This window comes from Pleurodeles waltl, chromosome 12, assembly GCF_031143425.1.
Source record: "Pleurodeles waltl isolate 20211129_DDA chromosome 12, aPleWal1.hap1.20221129, whole genome shotgun sequence".
NCBI classification, from domain to species: domain Eukaryota; kingdom Metazoa; phylum Chordata; class Amphibia; order Caudata; family Salamandridae; genus Pleurodeles; species Pleurodeles waltl.
In genome coordinates this window covers 625871236-625889977 of record NC_090451.1, presented here as the reverse complement: position 1 = coordinate 625889977, position 18742 = coordinate 625871236, and the positions used below count along the sequence as shown (strand labels likewise).

Here is an 18742-nt window from a genome sequence, read left to right as displayed (position 1 = left end):
CTAATAACCGAAGCATTTTATCCCCCACCCAAATATCCACCATGGGATTTATGCATTGGTTATGTTCCTTGACCCCTAATACTTTATCTGTGACCACAACAATCATGTCCTGGAAGGCTTTTACAAAAGATTCTTCTCTATTTTCTTCCCCGTCTTCCACTATGCACGTGACATTAGTTTGCTTATTACTAGTGGATTGACAGACTCTATCAAAATGACCAGTTTTACCACATTTTCTACACGTAAGATTCTTTGCAGGACAAAGCTTGCCATCTTTAAAATGAGGCATGTTTCCACATCTAAAACAGATATTCGAAGATCTAAAAAAAGGTTTGTCACTTTTCTTCATATCAGCATTCTTTGCTGCACTCCTTCTTGCAACAACACTGACATGAAGAGGATCCGAGTCCTTCACAGTAGAGCTAGAAGAAAGTTCCATCAACGAGATCTGGGCAAGCTCTACGCTTTTGGCTACTTTGATAGCTACATCCAACGTTGGATTTCCCATGGCGAGTAATTTCTGCTGAATATGTTTATTTGAACAATGACCAATGAACTGGTCCCTTATAAGTTGATCTTGAAAATCCAGAAATTCACACTTGGAAGCCAGTTGTATTAGAGCACTGACATATGCATCAACATCCTCGCTTTGAAATTGCTGACGCTTGAAGAATTTGTGCCGCAAAACTACCAAACTAGGTAAAACATCAAATCTTGTAGACAACTTTTTGGTAGTCATCAAATATTCATCCAGTTCTTCTTCATCCAATTGCGGTAGCTCAGGTAAGTGTTTGAAAATCTCTCTCCCTTCATATCCCAATGAATGTAAAAGCTAAATTTCTTTCTTTCTGGGCGAAAACGAGAGGCTCCTATGGCACCCAGATAGGTTTCAAAGCCGTCAAACCACTGTCTCCATGGAATAGGAGGAGCACCAGGAGTTTCCAAGAACGGTGGTGGGGGATTGACTGACTGCATCACTTAAGACCAGACGTGACGTACAATGTCAATGTGCTGTACACAACGCAACAACAAAATACAACTGTAGATATATTTTAGTAAATTTTCATGCAAGAAGTACTTCCAAGATGGCACCTGAAATGGCCATTTCCAGCACAAGTAAGTATACGTTCTATATCCCCAACATAACATGCAGATACACAAACCTCCTGAAGAACATGCCCAGTACACGCCTTTTTTCCTTTGAAAATTGCTGTGGAGGACGCTCCCCACGAAGACAGTGAAAAGGTATAAGGTGTCAATCTCCTCACATTAACCGCGTAGTCAGAAACCAGCTCTTCGCCACAAAATAGATGTTATAATCCGCTCAGGAGACACCGAGGTGAGCGTTTTCTGTTTCTTTATTTCAAAATCCACAATGTATTCCAAGCGCTGCGGTCGCGTCTGCCCAGCCGCTTTGCCTCCGTTATTCTCTCTCACTGTCCCCTGTGCCGCGCGATATTGTTCTGTTCGTCTAGCTCGGATGAGTAGAAGGGTTATTATACTAGAAAATACAACAATATCATGCTTTCAATGAGAACTATTTGCAGGTTGGCATTTATTTTCTTTCTTTTCATGGGTGGTGTTTAGGGTAAGTTATTAGCTTCCATCCTGTTTTTTTGCAAAAAATGTTTTCGTCATATCCAATTAGGATTCCCCATGAGGGTCTCCAAATACTTGGAATTTTAATTGACTGATGTTATGCTTGCTGGGTGCAGCTACAGCTGATTTAATGCTTCCTGTCCTTAGATATGACTTTCTACTCCATTTTATCAATATATATGACTGCTTGGACATGTTAATTTAATTTAATTGAAGGAATCATATATACTTGCCAAAGGATACAAGGTTGTTATAGTTAGATCAGCATAGAAATTCAGCTGTTAGTTATTTCAGGTAACTGTAATGCGTGCCCCAAGGTAACTACAGCTCGAACCTCCACCATGCACAGTTTCCAGATCAATAATTTTACTGCAAATGTTGCTATGATGTTACCAGTGATGTCATAAAATATGCAATTACTGACGTAATATGTGCGGTAATTAGCTGTTCACGGCAAAAGCACGATTTATAGTTACTTGAAATAACTCTAACAGCTGAATTTCTAAGGTTTTGTGCATGTAAATTCTTATCCTTACTATAATGTCCCTATAAGCTTTGGTTGTTGTGTTTATTTTTTTTATTTTATTTTTTTTGTTTTTGTTTTTTGGTGAATTTTTTTTTTCGGTGGGGGTCGAGGGGAAAATTCAAAGTGAAAGCTTTGAAAACGAGGAAAAATCAATAAGAAGTCACTCGAAGAATGGCTGAAAAAGCAAAGAGAAAGCAGTGAATGAGGGAAAAGCAGGGAGAAGGCAGGCAAAAATTGGGGAAAGCAAAGAAAGTAGAAAACAAGAGAAAAGAAAGGAGAAAGCACACAAAAAATGAGGGAAAGGGCAAAGAAAAAGTAGTAAATACGAAAGAATAGCAAGGAGAAGGCACAAAAAAAGGGGGAAAGCAAGGAGAAACCAATGAAAATGAGGGGAAAAGCAAGGGGAAGGCACACAATACAGGGGAAAAGCAAGGAGAAAGTGAAAATGATGGAAAAGCAAGGAGAGGGCACGGCCGCACTCATCTTCCTTGACCTCTCCGTTGCGTTTGACAGTCTCCCACTCCGCCCTCTGCGACAGACTACGCGACGCCAGCATCTGAGATAAAGCACTGGATTGGATCAGATCCTTTCTCATCGGAAGAACAGTGTCAGACTACCACTGTTCGCGTCAGTACCCAAAGACACATGCTGCAGAATGCCCCAAGGATCTTCACTCAGCCGAACACTTCAACATCTACATGGTCCCGTTTTCCAAGATCATCAAACAACATGAGCTAAACATAGTCTCCTACGCCGACAATACCCAACTGATCTTCTCTCTGTCAGAGGGCTCGGCAAAGGCCGAGAGAAATTTCTACAATGGCATGAGAGCAGTCAGCACCTGGATGGAAGCCAGCTGCCTCAAACTTAACTCTGAGAAAGACCGAGATCCTCGTAATAAGCTCCACCCCTTCCTCCTGGAACGATTCCTGGTGGCCCATCACACTGGAAAATGCCCTCACAGACCTCGCACGCAACTTGGGCATCATCCTGGACTCCTCTCTAACCATGACCTGCCAAGTCAATGCCGTTTCTTCGCCATGCTTCCACACCATCCGACTCCTGATGAATATTTTCAAGTAGATTCCCTCCGACATGTGGAAGACAGTCACCCACGCACTCGTCATTAGCAAACTGGACTACGGCAACGCACTCTATGCCGGCATCACTAAGAAACTACAATCAGGACTACAAAGAATCCAGAATGCAGCAGCCAGACTCATTCAGGACATCCCCAGGCTCAGCCACATCCTTTCCCACCTCAGAGACCTACACTGGCTCCCAGTTAACAAGTGCATTACATACAAACTCCTGATCCACACCCACAAGGCACTGCACAACATAGGACCGGCATACCTCAACCACTGCCTCTCATTCTACGTGCCCAACAGACATCTCCGGTCTTCCCAGCTTGCCCTGGCAGCCGTCCCCAATATCCAGAATAGCATAGCAGGAGGAAGATCCTTCTCCTCCCTAGCAGCCCTGACATGGAACACACTACCTCTCAAGCTCAGGCAGACCGCATCATTGAAGCAGGTCAGTAAGGACCACAAAACCTGTTTCTTCGACCGAGCAGCACTCCCACACATAGCGCCTTGAAACCCTGTGGGTGTTTGGCCCCGCTCTATAAATCTCTGTTTGATTGACACAGGAGCAAGGGCGATGCGGCACTGGAAGAGCTGGGCTTTTTTTTATTTATTACTATATATTTTTTTTTTTGCTGTAGACTTGCGAATCTGCTGCGATTTGTTGGCAGAAATGAAAAGAAAAAAACAATGTTTTTTTGCCCTGTAGGGCTAGGGGGGTCAAGGTATTTCTACCCTGCCTCCTTTTCTCTGTTTTTTTTTTTTTTTTTTTTTTTTCTTTTCTTTTACTTTATTTTTGGGACTCACCTGTTTCAGAGTCCCAAAATGGCTGCCAACACTTCCTGGGTGAAGTGTTGGCAACCAGTCAGATCTCAGCATGAGATCTCTCGGATACACTGGAGCCTCCGTGTTCCTAGATATACAATTTCGTTTTTTCTTCAATTACTCTAAAACTATTAAACAGATTTTCACAAAATAACAAAAATGGCTCTTTCTGGACCAAGAGCTACTTTTCTGCCAAATTTGGTGTAATTCCGTCAAGTGGTTCGGTCTGTAGTTGTGTCTGAAAATTCATTTGGAAATTGCATGGGGGGAAAAGCATTTTGGAACCCCTCCTTTTTCTCTGCCCCCACTTGACAAATCACCCAAAACCTTTAAAGACAGCAGCAAAACTGACTTGTGCTAGTTTTGAACATTTCGTGAAGGTTCGTCAAATGGCACCAAAGTTATTGGCTAAACAAAAACCTATTTTCCTACGGAAACTGGATCCTAACTAGAACTACCTACTGGCGACCATCAGTGGGATATATATATATATATATATATATTCCCCGCCACCTACATCTGACTGTTTTATTTAGAGTTTTCTCAATATGCCATATCTATGTTCGTGACACAATGGTAGGCAAATAGTGGCAATTGGTTGAATATACTTTTGAAATCTAATTCAGCTTGCAACATACTTATGTTTTAGAATTACATTATTGCTTATTTGTATTGAGTGGGTTGTTTAAATAGAAATGCTCATTCAAGAGCCACACCTAAAAGCTCTGTTTGAGGAGGCTAGAGCTACGCTGCACTATGACACTACAGCAGGCATTCACCCAATTACAATTAGCTGGAGGCTGCTTTAAATATTTAGGCATGATCGTACCCTAGAACCAGCAGAGGGCCTGAGACTTAAACATTATTCCCTTAATATGATCTATCCATAGGGATTTAGATCAAGGCTCCCTCTTGCCTGTTTCCATTATGGATAGGGTGGTCCTTTACAAAATTATCACTGCCTCGTTTCCTGCTCCTTCGATAGAACTACTGTTACATTCTCCCACCTGCTTTTTACTCAGACCTAAAATCTATCATCTGAAAATACCTGTGAGCAGACAAACTTCTGAGACTATCCTACCAGAAATGCACCTTGTCGCTATATGAAGGTGGACTGGGTGTTGGCAACCATCGTCTCTACTACTAGGCTGTGCAACCGGTTCCGATAAGCTTCTGCTTGTTCAGGGATATGCAGGATTCAGCTTTGTAGCTGGAATTTGATGCCTTTTGGGTGATAATTAACTTTGTTTGGACTGCATTTAGACATGTTCAAGCCTGAATGGGGTGATCTGCACAGAACAAACTCTTGTGGCACAAGCAATTAACAAAATACACCAAAAAAAAACAAAAAACACTTTTCTGCCACATGCCGCCTCGGTGTTCCTCGCCGCCTGCTTCTCTGCATCTTCTCTCCCCCACCCAATCCAGATGCATCTCTCCTGCTGTTACCCAGCATGAGAGAGCCGTCTGGATTGGTCTGAGCAGACTGAAATGCCGCTCATCTGGGGACTGGAAGCCTGCGTTAGTTGGTGGAGGGCTTCAAGTGCGCATGTCGGTTGAACAGCTGACCAAAGCGACATACGCACTTACAGTGCACACTAATCGCCCACCCACTGCTGGCGACGATCGCCCGACCCTACGAGGAGGAAGCGAAAAATAAAATGAAAATACCATAGTTTTATTATCATTTTATTTTTGTGGGGCGACGCTCCTCCACCATAGCGAATGGGCACCCATGGCTCTTGGATTTGTTATACACTCTTGCAGATTGAATTTATCCATTTAAACCTAGGTGTTCATAAAGAAGGTGGCAGATATCCGAAACTGCAATTTGTGAGTCAGAGCGTCTTTTTTGTGTGGAATTTTATACATGTATTCCTGAAAAACTCTTATTTTGTTTTGTTGGGAATGCAAATATCTTTATAAGTTTGAGGGCATGGTTAGGGATGACTAGTAAAAAGGATTGCACCATTCAGACCATTGGCGAAAACCTAGTCTGCACACAACTTTAGTGAGAGCTAGAATTTTATTTTCTCCTACTAAGGTGGGCCATGCTTACAGAATGGGGGGTTTTTGCTCGAAAAATGTACTCTGGATCACAAGTGTCATGCGCAGTAAACGTGGCGAGGGCCAATAGCTGCGAAAAGGCCATTAAGCTGTTGCATTGCCAATGCTACCATTTTAAATTAATCTGCCAGAAACTGCTGCAGTGTGTTCAACAGAAAACTGCAAATGCTGATTGGTAAATACAGAATATACACACACCAGGCTTTTAACATAATTGGTAATGACGTTTTCACAAAAGCTGTTTGTACATAAAGATACCGATGAGCTGTTGTATATAAATAAGCTGAGTTACTACTGTTCTTGAAAAACAACAAATAAAGTTGTAAACATTTGAAAAACAGCAGTCTGTAAAGTGAAGAACCGTGCTACAACCTGCTTCTAGCCTTTAGTGACACATCGCACCTTAACAACATGATGCATTAATGTCAGATGACTAAAAAATTATGTTTAAACTTAGGTATTTTCTATTTTCCCACAAATGCGTATTCTTCTGGTGACAACTCGGTTGCTCAAACAAGCAAATTTATCCTTTCTTCCTTAGCGTTGATTAATCAATTTTCAATCAAGAGCTCCATATTAGGAAACTGCAGTAAATATAAACATTTCATAATAACTAAAATACGAATAATTATGAAGACTGAGGACATGAGGATACATTAGGAAGAAGCAGGAGCACTCAATGCAAGGGGGCTGCAGAGAAATACAAGAAAGAGAAACAAAAGAGGGTGGGCATTTGGAGGGAGCGTACCAGGAAAATGGATAGAGAGCTGTAAAATGCAAGCACTCTTATGTAGAGCTTAATTGAAAAGCAGTAGTTCCCTAAAAGTGTGCAGCGGAAGATCTCCAGTCACCCCAATCTAGAAGATAGTATAGAGGCTCCAGAGGAGGGACAAATACCAACTCTAACAAGATGGACAAGGAAAGCCATCAAATAAGAAGCAATGAAATGAATGACAAAGCCAGCCAATAGAAACTGGTGAGCGGACTTTAAGCCAACTTTAAGTTTTTGGTAAACTCGCAATAGACCTTTTGCCGCTAGGCAGCTTGTGCTGCCTGGTAGGCTTGACTTAAAACTGATATGAGAATGTTTTGTATCAAATAATGTTAAACATAGGATATTCTTTTGTGAGTAGGTTGCAAATATAAGGGTGCACACTTTATCGGATCCTCCAGTGCTTAGAGAAGCACTGCAAGGAGCAGATGTTGCAACCCTTGAAATGCTAGGTTGAGAGAATGTGGCTCGTGGGTGTTTTTGTTTTTTGTGTGTTTTTTTTTTTTTTTCTTTCTTTTTTTTAATGTTATGAAGCAAAGACCAGTCCTCATGTGCATCGGAATTCTAGGCACATAAGTTAGAAATGAAATGAAAAGAAACCTGCATTCAAAAATAAAAATGTAGCATAACCGTCAGGTGTAGAGGGGCTCAAACAAGGCTTTATCTAAAGTAGTCCCGCTATTATGATGGTAATAACATACGCATATATTTAGACCTATAGTGTTCAGTGCCTTATAAGCAGGTGGGGATTAGGTGAAATATGGATTTAAAGTCCATGAGTCTAATCCTGGTAACCATTTTTTTTTTTTTTTTTAAAGAAATGCTTCAGTATATTTTTGTACATGGCTGTCTTGTTCTTCCTACTTCCAGGCGTCCCAGCGGCATTCCAGAGGAAGATTTGCTGAGCACTTTGGTTCCGTACTATCTTCAACAGAAAGAATGCATGCGGAGATTGCTAAAGGAGAAAGAAAGTGAGAATGCTAAGCTGGCAGAGTCTGTTCTAGCCGGCCGGGCAAGGATTGCTGCATTACAAGATCAGATACAGAAACGGAAGGAAGCTTGGAAGGTAAACCATGCTGAGAAGTGGAAGTCCGGGATTAGCCCCAGTCAAGAGATGCTAGTCTTATGATAGATGCTCGTGCAACACATGCCCTGATTAAGGCTGATTCAAGCTCCTTAGGAACACAGAAATTTGTCCATCAGAGAAAATTATACATAGGTGGGAGGAAATGGGAGCTTGTATGGTATATCCACCGAGTTTGGATCCTGGCGACTGAGGTTCTAATCTCGGACTGAGTATTTGATTGCAAATCGTGGGATTCTTGGCAAATTAGCTAACCTCTATGTGCTTAAAATTATGAAATGTAATTGTGTAAATCAAATATGCACTATATAAATGCCAGTACTTTAAAATAATACATACACCTGTCTTGCTTGTTTAGCATTTAGGAACATAAAACATTACCAGGAAACAGTTGAGACTGAGAAGGGCAGTCTAAAAAACAGAAAACGAGATGCAAGATGAGACTCACTTCCTCTATCACAAACTGGTGGAATTTTAAATCCATCTAAGGGAGGAGCCCTAGGGAATGAGAGGGAAAAGGGCAGTCACTTATTTGTGTCCTCCCCATCTGAACTAAAAATAACCAAAGGTGAAAAAGTGGAAGGTTCTTTGGTGAATGAGGTGTGGCTGATGATGGATGACACCTCGGGTGGGGAGGCGTCTATCATTATTTTTAAAATTCTGTGTGTCCCACATGTCTGGAGATGTAGCATTATGGGCCCTTTTATCGAAGGGAAGTTCCCACTAATTGAGTATTTTTGCTTTAATTTTTGTCACTTTTTTTGCTTTTGATTAGTTTTTGCTTCCGCTGTCAACAAAAATGAAAAGCTCTTAGAAACTACTAGAATTAGGTGTTATAGAAACTAGACTCTTGAATTCTTTACAGAAGCAGTTAAACACTAGATCAGATCTGGCTTGAAGCTCAAGATCTGCAAGTAATTCACATGCATAACAGTGAGTCTCACACCTGCATTTACGGTTTGGAGGGACAGTGCTTAATTTGTGCTGTTGGTTGTATCCAGCAATCCTTTTTGTGGACCTGGCTTATTTTAAATCTGCAAACTTTGACCCAGAGAAAGAGAGATCGACACAAAAGGGAGAAAGATAATGGAAGAGAATTATAGGGAAAAAGTGAGTGGGGAAAAAAAGAAAGCAAGACTGAAAAACAATCTGCACGAGCTGGGTAATTAGACAGGAAGTGTAGGAGCGAAGAGGTATGAAATGGAATCATGACTTTGCAGGCCTGGTATTCCGCAAATGCTGGTGCACTTAATAATATTATCATTATTATTTTTATTATGCTGCATAGGGAGCAGTGCTTGATGGGCTTTGGCAATGTGCAGGAGAGTGTAGTGATGCTCACTTAGGGGGTCATTCTGACCCCGGCGGTCTAAGACCGCCGGGGCCAGGGTCGGCGGGAGCACCGACGACAGGCCGGCGGTGCCCCGCAGGGCATTCTGACGGTCAGAAGAGGCAAACCGGCGGTCTCCCGCCGGTTTACCGCTGCCCTTAGAATCCCCCAAGGCGGCGCAGCTTGCTGCGCCGCCATGGGGGATTCTGACACCCCCTACCGCCATCCTGTTCCTGGCGGTTCGCCCGCCAGGAACAGGATGGCGGTAGGGGGTGCCGCAGGGCCCCTGGGGGCCCCTGCAGTGCCCATGCCAATGGCATGGGCACGGCAGGGGCCCCTGTAAGAGGGCCCGCAAAGTATTTCAGTGTCTGCTAAGCAGACACTGAAATACGCGACGGGTGCAACTGCACCCGTCGCACCCCTGCAACTCCGCCGGCTCAATTCTGAGCCGGCGTCCTCGTTGCAGGGGCATTTCCTCTGGGCCGGCGGGCGCTCTTTTGGAGAGCGCCCGCCGGCCCAGAGGAAATGTCTAAATGGCCGCCGCGGTCTTTTGACCGCGGTGCGGTCATTCAGCGGCGGTACCTTGGCGGACGGCCTCCGCCGTCCGCCAGGGTCATAATCAGGCCCTTAGTTTCTCTACCATAAACATGCAGGTTCTATATTCTGGTTGGCATTACAATCGTAAATAGAGGTGGGCCTCTATCTGTGGGTCCTGAATGCTGCTCCCTGAGCCTGCTAACTGCAGCTTTAGGATCTTGTCACAAGCTTTTATAACGTTTGTGGTGTCTCAGACACACTCCATCATCTTCATAGACCACCCTTCTTCATCCTGCCTTTGTGAGTTGCAATTTACTAACTTTTCTAAATGTAAACAGCCACACCTGTGTGAGGTCTCCGAATGCAACTCTTAGCTTTAGGCTTTACTTTGCCATCGCAATACTTGGGCGTTCTTAAGATCTGCCCCACTTTCTTCGGATTTGTGGTGCTATCACATCAGGATCTCTTGAACACCATTCAGTCTGTGAATTTCAGGAAATTAGATTCTGTTTAAATGTGTCCCATTCTCGGAACTTCTCTCTGCCTTTAGTCGTTTCTGCTACTTTGACTGAGGGGAGGCTCCACCTTACTTGCACCATGGTGATGAGTAGTAGACTGGGATAGTGATTCTTACATCTAAGCAAATGTTGGTTTTGAAGAGAAGGTATGCTGAGGTGCGAAAAGGAGTAGTGTGCTGTCCTTTTACTGATGTGGCAGTACAGCGCACAGTGTTGATGCTTTGGCCAGTTGCTGATTCTGCTGCTTCCTGGAACAAATGAAGGAGAAGAAACACTATCACAGAAGCCCTTATTTGCTTACAAGAAACAGTATGTTCGGTGGCATGTGTAGCTGCAGATACACATGTTGTGCATAGTCTGCCGTCTGGTGTTGGGTCGGAGTGTTACAAGTTGTTTTTCTTCGAAGAAGTCTTTTCGAGTCACGAGACCGAGGGACTCCTCCTCCTTTGTTCCATTGCGCATGGGCGTCGACTCCATGTTAGATTGTTTTTTTTCCGCCATCGGGTTCGGACGTGTTCCTTTTCGCTCCGGGTTTCGGGACGGAAAGATTGTCAAAACTTCGGAAAACTACGTCGGTATTGTTTCGTTCGGTATCGGGTTAGAATAGAATCGACACCGAATCGTGAAGAGCTCCGGTAGCCCTTCGGGGTAATTTCGATCCCCCGTCGGGGCCTGGTCGGCCCGACCGCGTGTAACATCGACACTGATGGAACGAACCCCGTTCCGATTCTGTCCTAAATGCCACAATAAATATCCATATACAGACCAACATTTGGTCTGTAACTTGTGCCTGTCGCCCGAGCACAGGGAAGAGACGTGTGAGGCCTGTCGTGCGCTTCGATCCCGAAAAACGCTCCGTGACCGGCGAGCCAGAAGATTGCAGATGGCGGCCACGCCGACAGGACAACGAGGGTTCGAGGAACAAGGAGAAGAAGAGGAAGCCTTCTCCATTCATGAATCGGACTCGGAAGAATTCGACGTCGAAGAAACCGTGAGTAAGACGTCGAAGCAAGCACCACACAAGAAAACAGACAAGGCCCAGGGGACGCCACTGCCAACAGGCCATGGCTCAACCCATAAAAAAGGTAACCGTCCATCGGCACCGAAAAAGGCCGAACCGGTGCCGAGATCATCCGACTCGGGTCGAGACACAGGCACGCAGCAATCTCGGGACCGAGACAGTGCTGCCGAAAAAGATCGACGCCGAGACAGCGGAACCGAAGCTGCTCGACGCAGAGACAGCGGCACCGAGGATGATCGACGCCGAGAAGGCTCGACTCCGAAAAAGAGGAAATTCTCCTCGGAGCCGAAAACAAGCAAAGACACGGTTTCGGTGCCAAAACGATCGGCAACCGAACCGACTGCCAGCTCATATTCAGAGGAACAATCACTGTCCTCTCAAATGCGCAAACACAGATTTGAGGAAGAGTTGCAGTCCACTGACGTGGACCACACACAAAAGCGGATCTTCATACAAAGTGGGACAGGGAAAATCAGCACCCTTCCCCCAATCAGGAGAAAAAGGAGACTCGAGTTCCAAACACAGGAACAAACACCACAAACAAAAGTGGTTAAAAAGGTAACCCCGCCACCCTCTCCTCCACCTGTGACTCATATATCACCGGCACAGACTCCGTCACATTCACTGGCTCATACCACCATGAGCCAAGATGACCAAGACGCTTGGGACCTATACGACGCCCCAGTATCAGACAATAGTCTGAGTCGTACCTTACCAAGCCCTCACCACCTGGGGACAGCACAGCGTATGCACAGGTGGTAGCTAGGGCAGTAGAGTTCCATAACGTGTTGTTACACGCAGAACCTGTTGAGGATGACTTCCTTTTCAACACCCTCTCTTCCACCCATAGCACCTACCAAAGCCTGCCTATGCTTCCAGGAATGCTAAGGCATGCAAAGCAGATCTTCAAAGAACCTGTCAAGAGTAGAGCGATAACTGCAAGGGTGGAGAAAAAATATAAAGCACCGCCCACGGACCCTACTTTTATCACCTCACAGCTGCCACCAGATTCAGTCGTGGTAGGGGCAGCTCGCAAGAGAGCCAACTCGCACACATCAGGCGAGGCACCACCTCCGGATAAGGAGAGCCGCAAGTTCGCGGCTGGGAAAAGGGTCGCAGTACAAGCTGCAAACCAGTGGCGCATCGCCAACTCTCAGGCGCTCCTAGCGCGATATGATAGAGCCCATTGGGACGAGATGCAGCATCTCATCGAGCATCTACCCAAGGAATTTCAAAAACGGGCAAAACAAGTGGTTGAGGAGGGACAAAACATCTCCAATAACCAAATACGCTCCTCTATGGACGCAGCGGACACAGCTGCAAGAACAATAAATACCGCAGTAACCATTAGAAGGCACGCATGGTTGCGCACATCTGGCTTTAAACCGGAAATACAGCAAGCGGTGCTCAATATGCCGTTCAATGAACAACAATTGTTTGGACCCGAAGTCGACACAGCAATTGAGAAATTGAAAAAGGACACTGACACAGCCAAGGCCATGGGCGCAGTCTATTCCCCGCAGGGCAGAGGCACTTTTGGCACCTTCCGCAAAACAACCTTCAGAGGGGGGTTTCGGGGTCAAGCCACACAAGCCAGCACCTCACAATCAACACCGTCTACATAACAGGGACAGTACCACAGGGGAGGCTTTCGGGCCAGTACAGAGGAGGACCATTCCCTAGAAACCGGGGAAAATTTCAAAGTCCAAAAACCCCTCCAACCAAACAGTGACTCACAAGTCACTCAACCCCTTCACACAACACCAGTGGGGGGAAGACTAAGTCAGTTTTACAAATCTTGGGAGGAGATAACAACAGACACTTGGGTCTTAGCAATTATCCGACATGGTTATTGCATAGAATTTCTCCAACTCCCTCCAGATGTCCCACCAAAAACACAGAATATGTCCAAACAACATCTAGACCTTCTAGAACTAGAAGTTCAAGCATTACTGCAAAAGGACGCAATAGAATTGGTACCATGTACACAAAAAAACACGGGAGTTTACTCACTGTACTTTCTAATACCAAAAAAGGACAAAACACTGAGACCAATCCTAGATCTCAGAACACTAAACCCCTACATCAAATCAGACCACTTTCACATGGTCACGCTACAAGACGTATTACCACTGCTAAAGCAACAAGACTACATGACAACCTTAGATCTAAAGGACGTGTATTTCCACATACCGATACATCCCTCGCACAGGAAATACCTAAGGTTCGTATTCAAATGAATACATTACCAATTCAAAGTGTTTCCGTTCGGTATAACAACCGCACCAAGAGTATTTACAAAATGCCTGGCAGTAGTAGCTGCACACATCAGAAGGCAGCAAATACACGTATTCCTGTACCTAGACGATTGGCTAATCAAGACCAACTCCCTAACAAAGTGTTCACACCACACGGATTATGTCATACAAACCCTCTACAAACTCGGTTTCTCCATCAACTATACAAAATCTCACATTCTGCTGTGCAAAACACAGCAATATTTAGGAGCAACAATCAACACAACAAAGGGAATAGCCACTCCAAGTCCACAAAGGGTTCAAAATTTTCACAAGGTTATACAAGCCATGTATCCAACACAAAAGATAGAGGCAAAGATGGTATTAAAACTCCTAGGCATGATGTCCTCATGCATAGCCATTGTCCCAAACGCAAGACTGCACATGAGGCCCTTACAACAGTGCCTAGCATCACAATGGTCACATGCACAGGGTCACCTTCTAGATCTGGTGTTGATAGACCGCCAAACATACATCTCGCTTCTATGGTGGAACAGTATAAATTTAAACAAGGGGCGGCCTTTCCAAGACCCAGTGCCACAATACGTGATAACAACAGATGCTTCCATGACAGGGTGGGGAGCACACCTCAGTCAACACACCATCCAAGGACAATGGGACGTACATCAAACAAAGCTGCATATAAATCAACTCGAATTGTTAGCAGTATTCCTAGCGTTGAAAGCATTTCAACCCATCATAACCCACAAATACATTCTTGTCAAAACAGACAACATGACAACAATGTATTATCTAAACAAACAAGGGGGAACACACTCGACACAACTTTGCCTCCTGGCACAAAAGATATGGCAATGGGCAATTCACAACCACATTCGCCTAATAGCACAATTTATTCCAGGGATCCAAAATCAACTAGCAGACAATCTCTCTCGAGATCACCAACAGGTCCACGAATGGGAGATTCACCCCCAAATTCTAAACACTTACTTCAAGATTTGGGGAACACCTCAAATAGACCTATTTGCAACAAAAGAGAACGCAAAATACCAAAACTTCGCATCCAGGTACCCACACAGGCAGTCTCAAGGCAATGCTCTATGGATGAACTGGTCAGGGATATTTGCGTACGCTTTTCCCCCTCTCCCTCTCCTTCCATATCTAGTAAACAAATTGAGTCAAAACAAACTCATACTAGTAGCACCAACATGGGCAAGACAACCTTGGTACACAACACTACTAGACCTGTCAGTAGTACCCCATGTCAAGTTACCCAACAGGCCAGATCTGTTAACTCAACACAAACAACAGATCAGGCATCCAAACCCAGCATCGCTGAATCTAGCAATCTGGCTCCTGAGATCCTAGAATTCGGACATTTAAACCTCACCCAAGAATGTATGGAAGTCATAAAACAAGCTAGAAGAACATCCACTAGACACTGCTACGCAAGCAAATGGAAAAGATTTGTTTGCTACTGCCATAATAAGCAAGTTCAACCATTACATGCATCTCCAAAGGATGTAGTGGGATACTTACTACATTTACAGAAATCAAATCTAGCCTTCTCTTCCATAAAAATACACCTCGCAGCAATATCTGCATACCTGCAGATTACACATTCAACTTCACTATTTAGGATACCTGTCATTAAAGCGTTTATGGAAGGCCTAAAAAGAATTATACCACCAAGAACACCACCTGTTCCTTCATGGAACCTCAACATCGTCTTAACAAGACTCATGGGCCCACCTTTTGAACCCATGCACTCTTGCGAAATGCAATTCTTAACGTGGAAGGTTGCATTTCTCATTGCCATCACATCTCTAAGAAGAGTAAGTGAAATTCAGGCGTTTACTATACAAGAACCTTTTATTCAAATACACAAAAATAAGGTAGTCCTAAGAACCAATCCTAAATTTTTACCAAAAGTTATTTCACCGTTCCACTTAATCAAACGGTAGAACTACCAGTGTTCTTCCCACAGCCAGACTCAGTAGCTGAAAGGGCACTACATACATTAGACATCAGAAGAGCATTAATGTACTACATTGACAGAACAAAAGAAATTAGGAAAACAAAACAACTGTTTATTGCATTTCAAAACCTCATACAGGAAACCCAATATCAAAACAAGGTATAGCCAGATGGATAGTTAAGTGCATCCAAACCTGCTACCTCAAAGCAAAGAGAGAGCTGCCCATTACACCAAGGGCACATTCAACCAGAAAGAAAGGCGCTACCATGGCCTTCCTAGGAAACATTCCAATGAACGAGATATGTAAGGCAGCCACATGGTCTACGCCTCACACATTTACTAAGCACTACTATGTAGACGTGCTATCCGCACAACAAGCCACAGTAGGTCAAGCCGTACTAAGAACTTTATTTCAGACTACTTCCACTCCTACAGGCTGAGCCACCGCTTTTGGGGAGATAACTGCTTACTAGTCTATGCACAACATGTGTATCTGCAGCTACACATGCCATTGAACTGAAAATGTCACTTACCCAGTGTACATCTGTTCGTGGCATTAGTCGCTGCAGATTCACATGTGCCCACCCGCCTCCCCGGGAGCCTGTAGCCGTTTGGAAGTTATCTTCAACATTTGTACATTTGTAAATATATTACTTAAACCTTATTTGGTACATACTTATTCAATCCATTGCATGGGCACTATTACTAACATACACAACTCCTACCTCACCCTCTGCGGGGAAAACAATCTAACATGGAGTCGACGCCCATGCGCAATGGAACAAAGGAGGAGGAGTCCCTCGGTCTCGTGACTCGAAAAGACTTCTTCGAAGAAAAACAACTTGTAACACTCCGACCCAACACCAGACGGCGGACTATGCACAACATGTGAATCTGCAGCGACTAATGCCACGAACAGATGTACACTGGGTAAGTGACATTTTCATTCCCCCTCTCCCCACACTCGCTCACACTGAAGCATGGCAGGGCCATGAAGTCCAGAGCAATTGGTTATTCTTGGAGTTGAGGACTATCCCCATTTCTCGTTGATAGCCTGGCATATAGCCTTAGTACTGTATGTTTGTGAGATTTAGCAGAAAGGTAGAGAGCGATCCATTATCTATTCTCAAGTTTAGCATTCTTTTATGTTCATCTATTTTATAACTAAAATAATCATGCAGTAGTAGGTCAAAACAGGGTTACTACATAAAAGCCTTTAAAGTGCAAGGCAAGTTGTCCAGTGTTATACATTTTCTAAGCCTCAGTATTCCTTAACAGACTATATACAGAGATGCAGGGAACCTGCTTGCAAATGTACATGGAAAATTAAGAAAACGTTGATCCTCTTGTAGATTAGTTTAGGGTGCTCTTCCATTGAGGTTTATTTTCTTTCAGCAGCCTGTGTTTTGACTGTATTTGTTGGAAGTGCTCTAGCAATGGATTTCCAAATGAAATTATACAAGAATGTCCAGTATTTTTGCCTTCTACAAATCTACCAGATATCTTACATTATCTACATCTGCCTGTGCCTGTTTGAACCTTTATACAGATTTATCTTTTTTTCTTTCTTGTTTTAGGCAGTCAGCGAAGCACAAAGACAACTGGTGATGTCTCTTCAAGAGCCAAAGCCAGAAAAAGCTTAGATGGAACCCATAATTTAGAGCTTCTGGAATGATCGAGCAGGGTGGCATCTTTCAGTTGTACATGCAAAGGTCAACACTGTGAGACCATCCCCATATTCATGCTATCAGCTCATAATGCACTGTTCTTCAAAATGTTTATTTGCCTCAGTATGGTTTTCTACAATGCCATTGTTGTAGTTTGTGTTTCTGGTCATTTGATATTCCCTCATCAGCATATAACATGTTTGCAGTGTACACCTGACAAATATTTGGGGATGACAAATAGTAATGTGGGATTTGTAAGGCCTTTGAAGTGTTTGCCATTTCTGTTCAAATGCTGTATTTAAACATGTTTGGCATTCACAAGTAGTATCTTTCACATCCTATGAAACCATAGGGTTAGGGAAATCGATTAATTCGCTATCTTAGGCTTGAAAGGTTCAGAGAAGTGAGTCATCTATTGTAGATCTCTGCTAAATTCAAAGTAAAGGACCCGAATCCCCAATTGCAAATGGAGTTTTAAAAGGCTTGTCATTTTAAATTGAAAGCTAAGCTCCCCAGGCAGAAATAAGGTGTAGTCTGCATTTTCAGTCTTTCTGTGTTTAGCTCCACTAAAAGACCTGTTGGTCCAAGAGACTCTTTACTCTCCTGTGTCAGGAAACCTATGTTCTTGTAATCCGTTGTGACGCCAATAATCTTTCTTTGATTCCAAAATTCTGCCTCTGATGTAGTTTTTACATGTTGAAGCCCAGAGTACCTATTCTTTAACCGTTTATGTATGTAACTGGTTTCAATGCATTTCAGTGGCCGTAAGTGAATTGCCTATTTTGTAAATAAAGTGGCCTGCTATTTATTTTTCAAATTTAGTTCTGTACTTTTTTTGCTATTCTTTTGCAGCTGAGTTGGGTGTCTTATGGTGGTACATGGGGGGGGATCTGACTTTAAAGAACAAAATCAAGCTGTGTTTGCACTAGGTGACTTTATTAATTGATACAACACTTCAGTGTGGAATTGGCATGCATGCATTTTGGTTATTGAACGATTTAAATTACAGGTACTTCGCAAGACCTATGCAACAAAAAAAATCTCTGCATAGAGGAAGTTGTTTGGTTATGTGGACTGATCATACCCTAATACAGTTCAATATTCTCCTACCCTCCCAACTAATGAAATCTACAGTCACAACTTCTGAAATGTCTACTCGACCATGGGAGTGACTTGACCTTTCCAACATTCAAGCATCGTTGATACTGATCTAACATGAGGGATGCACCTTTGACTTTTCCCACATCTACAGCTTTTACGTTATAATTTAGCCCATTCATATCAGTGGCCTTGAACACTCTACCTCAGTATCAAAAAAGGCACAACCCTTTAGCAAATAAACAGCAACCAACCAACCAACTAAATGGCCAAAGAATGTGGCAATCCTTTTAATCCATTACTAAAAGTGCAGAATCTACGTGTCTAGGTGTGCATGGTTTCAGTCCTCACTCTGTTCTTAAAGTGAACCAGTTTGT

At 43.6% G+C, this 18742-nt stretch overlaps 1 protein-coding gene across 1 annotated transcript in view; it reads left to right on the top strand.

The window, feature by feature from the left end:
- The window catches only part of PMF1 (polyamine modulated factor 1), a 62679-nt gene extending 44595 nt beyond the window's left edge, over positions 1-18084 (top strand). The window contains exons 4-5 of the mRNA XM_069218006.1: positions 7745-7940; positions 17178-18084. Coding sequence (XP_069074107.1) covers positions 7745-7940; positions 17178-17243 — 262 coding nt within the window. The 3' untranslated portion in view covers positions 17244-18084. The remainder of the gene's footprint in view (positions 1-7744; positions 7941-17177) is intronic.
- Positions 18085-18742: the final 658 nt, after the last annotated feature.